Source organism: Saccostrea cucullata, unplaced genomic scaffold, assembly GCF_032062105.1.
Source record: "Saccostrea cucullata isolate Sc308-1 unplaced genomic scaffold, CSIRO_AGI_Scuc_v1 ctg4701, whole genome shotgun sequence".
In the NCBI taxonomy this organism is placed as follows: Eukaryota; Metazoa; Mollusca; class Bivalvia; order Ostreida; family Ostreidae; genus Saccostrea; species Saccostrea cuccullata.
In genome coordinates this window covers 37,943-48,225 of record NW_026938096.1, presented here as the reverse complement: position 1 = coordinate 48,225, position 10,283 = coordinate 37,943, and the positions used below count along the sequence as shown (strand labels likewise).

The 10,283-nt window shown below is 31.0% G+C and overlaps 1 protein-coding gene across 1 annotated transcript in view; it reads left to right on the top strand.

Moving 5' to 3' along the window:
- Positions 1-2,925: 2,925 nt before the first annotated feature.
- The window catches only part of LOC134249429 (uncharacterized), a 40,059-nt gene continuing 32,701 nt past the window's right edge, over positions 2,926-10,283 (top strand). The window contains exon 1 of the mRNA XM_062731782.1: positions 2,926-3,128. Within this exon, the coding sequence (XP_062587766.1) occupies positions 2,953-3,128 (176 nt within the window). The 5' untranslated portion in view covers positions 2,926-2,952. The remainder of the gene's footprint in view (positions 3,129-10,283) is intronic.

Genomic DNA, 10,283 nt, shown 5'->3' with positions numbered 1-10,283 from the left:
ATGGTAGTTCAAATTCATTTTGGTTCTTTGGAATATTAAAAAAATCAAAACTGATATATGATTTTGAAGACTTTATTCCTTGGAAAGGGAACCATGAATTTAAGTAGGATTGCCCCTTGTAGAATTATATCTAATTTCTTCTAAAATACAATTTATATAATGAGCTTTTCAAACGAAGACAATGTTGTTACTTGCTTTGTCGACAGGAATGAATGCATTTTATTTTACAAGCAAAGAAAACAATTTGATATATACTAATTTTAAAAGCAACGCTTCACTATGTTTTCTAATGTGAACAAGATGGGTATGATGGTAAATATAATCTTTACATGTACCTAATATTTTTAATTTTATTGTGAAATAAAAAAAATTGATCTTTCAATTAACCATATCAAACTTTCTTCACATAATGATTAGACATAATATTCATTTCTGAAAAAGTGATTACTTCATACTTAAAGTCATATATGGCGTATTTTGATAAGTTCAGACTAACAAAAATAAAAAATCTTTTTATTTGTTTTGTCATTTTATATGAAGTGAATGCTTCCTTATAAATAACACAATTTAAATCAATCTCGTTTCATAGATATCCAAGATTTAGGACAATGATATAACAAATTTAATTAACCGACTCTGTAATTAAATATTATACAGGTTAGAGTCAATTTAACTATAGAAACGTGTGGATAATTCAGTTCGAAATCGGTAAAAACTTTAATTTCAGCATAAACAACAGATACTGTAAACCAACGTTTATTCGCGTTGTGTCCAAGGTTTCAAACTCTTCCTTACAAACTCGGGTTTTCCTGGAGTTTGTGTGTAATTGTGTACACATGTTTTTGTTATTTATTGTTTTTTCAAAAACCAAAAAAATATGAATTCCTGACAATGCTATCAACAAACATATCACAAAAAAAATTTCTTAATGTCTATCACGTCGCATAAAAGAGTGCAGTAATATGATTTTTCACTACAACTCATCTGATTTGCCGGTTTAATAAAACAAATTGTTGTTAAACATTCTAAAACAATCATTCTTAAAAAAACACACGATACTCGTATAATAAATAGCTTAAAAATTCTTCTTCTTTTAAACCAATTTTTTTTTACTTATCGCCATTACAATCGTTTTCATGCTGTGGTGAATTTGAGTGTACTCATATCATCATTGTACACAGTATACTTTGTTTCTTCATTCAATCACTAAATTTCCACTTTCTTAGTGCAATTATATTGTGCAGGGTTAAGACAAAAGTATTTGTGCTCATAATATAATTATATACATTATATATAACAACAAAATACTCTCCAGGCACAAGCACCTGTTTCGAAAATAATCTTTTTTAACCCATGACATAAAAAAACACTTATAGTCATGTAGTAATTCGTTTTAGTTAACGTTTTTATTCTAGTAATTGTAACGTGTATTGTTAAAGAAGGGAACATTTTGAAGGGATTGGGGTTAGAACTTCCTTTTGGATTTTCTCTTGTTGAATTATTAAAATTTAAAGAAAAATTCTATATAAAAGTAAAAGTCATATATAAAAGTCATTAAAGATTAAAATAAACCTTAGGATGGTCAATACTCATTTGTCATTAGAATTATAGTTCAAAGGAAAAAAAATCAAAGAAAGTATGAACGATAGAAAAACATGTAAAAAATGACAATCAGAGAGAACTAGTGATCCCGAACCACTTTAAATTTTTCAGACATTAATTTAATTTCAGGAAATGTTTATTGGAAGTACGCTTCCCCCTGTTTTTGTTGCAGTATAGTCAAGTAAGGGTAATTTATGTTTCAGAAAAAAAATTGGTACTGATATATAGTTTATACCTAACCACCCCCACCTCCAGATTCCCATGAATTAGCTTTTTTCGATATTGGTCCATCCCCCCTTTTTGCTTGCTATTTGATCCCCTTCCCGAATTTCGAATACGATTATAAGTCTCAATTTAACACCAGTTATATGCCATTGGGCAGGAAAACGGTGATAAACAGATAGCTTATAATAAGTTTATTCAAAAATCATAATATATGAACAGCAAAAGTGTGTGAAGATGAATTTGATATGTATTTTATTACACCTTCAGTCATGACCATGTATTTTAAGGTCATGTTCGTTATATTTCCGCGAACAAGGATTTCCTGTAATATACATGAAGGTATATAAGTGACAGATTTATTTTTATTCGGAAATAAAATTCTGAGTATATGACAAAGTTAATGAAGCATGACATTTTTAGGTTCACGGGACGTGCTAATTAGATCATAGAAAAATAATTTTCTTTCATACTCAACTACTAATTTAAGTCACAAAACTTATCATTGATCATTTGAAGTATCTCAAAATGTTAGATACGATTTGACGTTTATTAAAAAAAAATTGTGACAGTAATCCACGGACTTTCCGAATAAGCCTTGTATATGCTTTAAAATTTTAATATCTTTAGGTTCTGTGATAGTAAAGCATAATTTTGAGCATCACAGAAAGTCTACAATTTCTTGAAATTTAATACATTTGATATTATATTCATCATTAATTTACAACAAAAATTTTAAAAACAATGCAAAAAGCATCCGTTACATTCATTTTTGCTTTTAAAAAGCTTGTGACACGTGCTTTACTTAGAAAAGAGCTAGCTCGGTAATTTTAAAATTAGAGAATGTTCTTTATTTCATTAGATAAAAAATTACCTCTTCGATGCATTGAAACTATAAGTATCAATTTAAGATTTTTTAAATATACAATTTCTTATATATTTTATTACAAATACAAAATCAAAATTGAAACTTGAATAGCAGTTTTCTTGTAGTTTGTTGGATTTCTTAAACATTAAAATTTATACCGTGGAACTTTCTTTACTAGTCATGTGCTATATACATAATATAGGGTTGTTTTAAAGTTTCCATTGACATACCTTGTAATTCACGTGCTCTACATTACCTACATGACTACACGTGCGACAGCTTTATGTAGGATTGTGTCAATTGGAGGTGATTACCTGCCCCGGTCAGTGATTAGTGATGTCGGATTTACACATCATTACGCGCATCTCTCACCTAGATTCTCACAGAAGTCCACGTGTAAATCCGAAATGTTCCGCTACAGAAGGAAGTTCTTAATGTAAGTATTGATAAAATTCTCTTTCATAAAAAATAATTGTGCAGTCATCGTGAATTAATATAATGTTTCGTATTACATTGTATATTGATTTGAAATTCAGAATTCAGAAGGCAATCAGTTGTTTGAAAATGATCAACGTTCATTGATCAATCAGTTTAAGTTTGTTGACATAACAATTTTCTTTTTTCTTCTTTAATCAGAATTTGACAAACTCTGAAATTCAATTAAGGGGTACCAACCCTCTGATAAGACATATAACTTTCAAAGTACAAAAAGATGAATACTACTTACAATTTTCTTAATCAGAGTTTCCTAAGTGTGAGCCCTGAGTGGTCGATTCGGTGAAATCTAACATATGATGAGAACATTACTTTCTATTTCTTTTGCCAATTTCTTTGAAATTGTTTTATTATATTTAACAGTAAAACATTTAAATTCAACTTCGAAAGCCTTATAGATTGAATAAGTTGTATCTTTTTAAGGACCTTTCTAAAAATGGTTTAATGTTTCAAGTAGCATTTTTATTAGTATGACATTTCTTTTTACATGAAGAAATATTTAGAAGAAAGATTACTCCTCCTCACAGATATATTTTTTTCTTACAACCACATACAACATTGTGATTTTCTGACTTAGGAAGCATCGCTTCATGATGTTTTCTAACATGACTTTAATAGGTAGGATACAGTATTATTGTCATATGCACCTCAGATTTCAAATTTAATGCTGTGGCAATAATTCGTTACTCTTTCTGTTCTCTGTGTTCAATTTCTTCATATCATGATCTGACATAAAAATCATTTCTGAAAAAAAAAACAAGCAGCGCTTCATACTTCAAACTATTTTCCATGTGGCTTTAATGTTATTGTTGTTTATGAAAATAATATTATAAATTTTAAATTTTTTAAAGTGAAATTTATAGCAGAGGTTCCGGACCGCTTAACTTACAATTTTACAAAAAGTCTCAAAAGCCTCAAATAATTTCAAGTCGAGTGCCTACCACCTATTGAAAAATGTTAGGGAGAGGGTTTAAGTTAGATGTAATGAGAATTAAGAACAAAAGTTAGTTATTAGGTATTAATCGAGAATTAATAACTCTTTTACAGTATTTTTAAATTGTGCGTAATAAAATGTTCAAAGACCTAGAAGTTTTTATGAACAGAAACCACGATTTCTTACTTTTAGGGGGTAAAATGTAATTTAATTGCACTTATAAAATTCATTTTAATTAAGAATTTTGAATAAGAACAGATCACTTTAAATAGGGCTGAAGTATTTTCTTACAATGTAAGAAAGACAACTCCAATTCAAAATATGTTATTTATCAATTTTTGGGGTAATATTTAAATGAAACAAATGGAGATAACGAACAGTATTCCAGATCAAGAGTCCATAAAACAATATAAAACAGGAGCACAGCAAACATGGACATCTAAAACATCAGAGGTTGGATCAGGTTCCATGGAGGAGCCGACCAGTCACATCCGCCGTGTGCTCTTTGATATGATCGGGAAATAACGGAAAATCCGTCGTCCATTTAGTGTAAAAATAATGATCCAATAATTAGTATAAAAAACGTCAGTATCATTTGACTCAATGATAAATTGTATTTGCTGACAAGGTCATTGTATCGACCATAGAACTTACAAATTATGATTTTACACGAGACTGCTGATTTCTTGTTTCATCAACCTGTTTGTCAATAATTTACCTTGTTTTAGAAATTATTCATACGTAGAGTATGCTCTTGCGTATCTAATCTACTGTCAGATATGTAAACTCCGTATGCAGGTGATGAAAGTATATTGATGCATAAGAAAGGGAAATTGTGGATAGAAAAGTTAAATCTTTTATCTCAAGCTCACCAGAACTTATCATATCGACATGAGAATGGAAATAACCATTGTTAATTGACAATACTCACCAGAAAACCATATCATATCGACATGAGAATGGAAATAACCATTGTTAATTGACAATACGTCGTCGATATATCTAAATATCGACTTGATTGCCACAGCATTCTCTTCTCTTCTCTTCACGCATAAGATTTTGCACAAATTCTGTTTCATATGAATAAAAAATTAGGTCTGCTAATAACGGGGTAAGATTTTGCACAAATTCTACTTCAATGAATAAAAAATTAGGTATGCATAGATATTGTCAATCAGAAAGCATCTTTTTGATGTCAACTTCAGAGTACTTGTGTGTATAATCAGATTATTTTTAACAAAATATTTTTGCAAATGACCAATGACAAGATAAGTAAATTTTTGAGTTTCATTCTTATTGAAAAAGCAGCTGTCAATGACATCGAAAAGCCTAGACTTTAATTTATCGTGGGGAATGGTTGTGTAGAAAGTTGAAAAGTCGTAAGTTTTTAAGCTGTTGATTTTCGTAAAATCTTGTGATTTCAAGTTGTCCAAACGGTCTTTGGAATTTTTAAGAACTAGTATCCATATCGGATTTACACCACTTCTTGAATATATTGTTGCACAGTACTCTTGTAGTTTCCCCTTCAATACTGTTAATATCTCAGTGAGGAGTAAAGAAAAAGGCTTGGTTGAACGTTTACATGTAACAAATTAAACACATAACAATACAAATTAAAGTGTTGTAAATGTGTTCGTAAATTTAAGGAATTACTGTTTACTTTGTTAAATATGCCAGCGACTTCAACGATACTTAATATTTACATTTCTACTTGTTTTCCCTTTGAAAACTCTTTGAAAGTTAGATAGGTGATTTTTTTAATAATATAACCTGAATGTAAATTTTGCCAAGCAAAAGGTAAGAGCTAAGGAGGCCTAATATCATGTGAATCTCGTGTGACTGACTTTGTGTCTGAAGTAAGTGGGTGGGAATTTGACATTGAGGGCTTGCGTAATTCAAATATTAAGATTCTATATTTATAAGTTTATTTCACACTTAAATGTAAATATTAGGAATCACTTTCTTATTTATTGGGCATGCGAGCAACATTAACGACAGTTTGAAACGTGGTAGATATAATTAATGTAAGTTTACCAAAGTTTCCAGCTATCATTGATACCCTGACATTCCCAACAAACTGGACAGTGATTCCTTAAGTTTATCATAAAGATGTAGAGTCTTTTCTTAGGCTGATCTTTATTCTGATCTGTGCATGTATATTGTATCATCCCTGCATTCTTTAAGTTGCCTACATGTTGTTTTGTTAGTTCTTTATAAAATATGTTTTATTTACAGTATCCCTTATGGTATGTCACTCGTGGTTATATCAAGGATTTTTTGAGAAGTATATCCTGATTACTTTGGATAAGTACTCATGTAGTATGACTCAAAATCGCAGAGAAAAGAGGGGGTCGGTGTGTATCTTACTGAGATACGGTACAATTAGTTGACCTTTTTTGCACTTAAATTTCTAACTCTTTGGTTAATCACTTTAACATTTATCATACTCTATCTAATGTAATCATGCAATAAATATAATCTTATTTTAAGTAAAATGGTTGAATAATATTTATCATGAAACAAATTTTGCAACTTAAGCGCTAAAATTATTGTTTGACCTTTTTGCACCAAAAAAGGAGCATATCTTGGGTATTAAAAATCTAAATAGGCAATAAAATATTTTCTTTATCGAACTTTTTACGACTTAAGTGCTGATCAGTCACAAGTATCGAATAGTTTAAAATAATGAAAGAAAAAGTTAGGGTGAATGATTTAATTTTTGAAATATTGGTCAAAATATGCGATTTTATGGCAAAAATATCTTCATTTCTCGGCAAAGTTTGTTGAGAGAAGGTGTTAAATTTGATATCAAAATGTAAATTGAGACCTTTCAAAATTCCTAGCACATCATAACGGAAAATGTTCTCTTAGTAAAAGTATGTAAGGATTATGGATAAAGTTCCAAGATATCAAATTTAATAAATGTGTAGATTTACAGAATTATTCTACTTAATATCCTTCCACCACAATAAAAAGTCTCTCATATATGTTGCATCTTTATGAATTTTTGAGCAGTTTATTTCATTCATGAATGTTGAACATCGTTTCATTTAAATACTAGCACGTTATAAAAATTGAATTTTAATAGATAGTTTTGAAGTAAAAGGTTCTGTCTGAACTTTTATAAAAAGCCGACGAGTGATATAGCTTAATTTAATTTCTTTTTTAATTATTTAATAACTTAAAACTGTACTCATAGAGAGAAATAAAGTGATTCTATCAAAAGGAGTTTTCTTCATTATTTTTTTTTTTTTGCACTTTAAAAATCCTTTGTAAAAAAGGTAGAGTGGTATTATTTTGTGAAATTTTAAAATCGCGATGATGATGATTTAGGTCATATTTAATCAATAGCTATTAAAAGTATCAGTAAAAAATATTGGTCGATATCAACATAAAAAGTTGGTAGATTGCAATATGAAAATTGTGGTAACACAAACAAATGGACATTAAGGGCTAAATTTTTTCCGGGGCAGTACTTCTTTCATAGGGTCAGGCCCCTCTAAAGGTCTTTTAGAATAGAACTTCGGTAATGACGACCCCGTCTTAATTTATAATTAAACGGAAAACAAAAGGTAATGAATTATAAATGTACCCCCTTCACACATTCCACAACTCGGTATACCGTCTGATATAGCCCGTCTACCTGGGAAAATCTTGTCGTAATTTCTCCTCGTGGTGTTATCGATTTCAGAACAAGCAACACAGCTGTCGACTTTTGATCGTATTTTTACCATGTTTTAATATCTTTTACGACATACACGTGGGTATAATTGTTTTCTTACTGATTGAACGAAATCAACGGATGTCTTGATGGAATCATCTTCTCCATCATCTTCTTCAACGGAAGAAATTCTTTAAATTTTCTTCATCTTTCTCTATCAGAGTTTGATGGACATTTATTTCCGGTGGATATATTGATAACAGCGATTGAAAATTCCTTTACCTGTGAGAGACAATAATCAGAGGTACCCCTCCTCTATATTAAGAAATCAATATTCTTTTTCGGGTGTCTGATAAAACTACGGGACAGGACGGAACATGCAGTATTTTAGGGCATCATAAATGATAATGTGGGACTACCAAGGAGTCACTCGTGCTATACTTTATTATCTGAAACACTTATGAGGCTGCCCTGCCTGTTAGTGCTTGTTGTCTGAATATTTGGTCTGTTCTGGGCTACAGGTGGTCCATGATTGTGAAAAATAAACGAAGAATTCCATTTTATTTTCGCATGGGCTTCGGCATCAGTAAACAGGTGACGATAAACGAACGTCAAAAAGAAAGATACAGGTATGTACCGAAAGTCTATAGACGGATGTATATGTTTCTCCTTCTGTAAATATATCACTCTGATAGACAAAAATTATCTGTAAACTTTATTATCTTCAATATCCTTCAAATTGGCAGTGTATATTCTCGCAGTCATTGCTCACCTGCCACGCCCATTATACCTTCTTCGTAAAATCCAAATCAATGACTGTGCCGGATCAGTGAGTGAATCACATCAGCTGTTACTTCTGGCTATTCTTCTGATATACCTCTTCCTATATTGATTAACAATTCAAAAATAATACATCTTCTTCCCTTATGCATATGAGCTATGGTGTGTAACTAAAAGTCTTTAATGCCCTTAATGAAGATACGACTGCGGACTAATTCCTATATTATAAACACCGACCTTCTGGAATTCTCAAAATCGGACAAAATGAATTTTATCTGTTGGCCCCCAGGCCGTATCGACCATTTAATGCCTAGTAATTAATTTAAATCTACTTGCTGATATGTTTATTTACCCGAGCTTTATTCCAGAAGAAATTTTGGCAATTGAATATTGGTCAATGTCGTTATCTCTATTTTGCCCTTCTACAATAGGAGGGTAAGGGTTATTTTGTAAGGTATATGGAGTTACATCGTCGCAAACCACGGCCATAATGTACGATCCTCTTCCATTCTGGGAGAGAGCTATATGCGGATTCCGGACCGTGGCTTGAGACGATGATGGAGTTATGTTATTGGTGATTATATGGCGTATATATCGTTAGAATTCGGATCCTGTCGAGGTGCAGTTCCTATAAGACGTTATTCTGTCCATTCTTTGCGCAAAATCGATAAGGAAGTAAGGTATGCTAGATAATGGTGCATTTACCGCAAGTTGCTGCTCTCTCTCTCTCTCTCTCTCTCTCTCTCTGTAATCGGAATGTATGTGCTAGTTTGTAATTAAAATATAAAACGATATCTCTGTTATGTAAATATGTACCTGAATTGTATTTGATATTGATTTACAACACACCTTGATTCTACGAGAAAATGGACGTCGAAGTTTTGAATTTTTCATGCAACATGCTGTAGATGCCTTTAACACTAGAATGATAGTTATCCTGCCTTTGATTGCCGTACACAATGTAAGGTTGAGTTTAAACTCATATAGAATGCATAACATTTATTATATGCACTTCTTGTTTTGGAAAGTTATATTTACCTTTATATTCAAATAAAGAACTAAACTGAGAGAGAAAAAATAAATTTGTGCGTTTTTCTTTCCATTTATCTTTGTGTTGGGTTTCATTTTAAAATACATGTTGTTTTTCCCCCTTCAACAAGTAGGATCAATAGCATTTGTTTGTTTGTACCATCCAAAAATAAGCCCGAATGCCCTCTTCATCTTCCTTATTCCCCATTCCCAAGTTCACTGTACATACATTCAACAATAAATTATCTCTACAAAATATTATACGGAATAAGTAAACGCCTTTTTTGTTTACTTTGATCATTTATCTGGATTTAACCATCGTTTGCCTTAATACCCAGTGTTACTGTATTTACACAAACGGTTTCTTTGGGTGTATCATTTTTCATATTGATGTCCTCTGTAAATCTGTTCACAGTGCCAGAGTGCCAATTTTTCAGACGAAAAGTTCATTAAAAAGCAGATTTCATCCACATACAGAGCTAGTTATCAGAACAGGAGATTAACGTATCAGTGGTGTCCTGTAACTTGCTAGAAAATATGTTATTTCCAAGTTTTCTTTAAATGCTGGCCAGTTTTTTTCTTAAAAACTGCATTTAAAAAGTAATCAATTTTAATTTGAAAAAAAAACAACACAATTTCAAATACTGAGAATGCATCCAAATAAACTCTAAACTTTACCAACAGGATTCTCT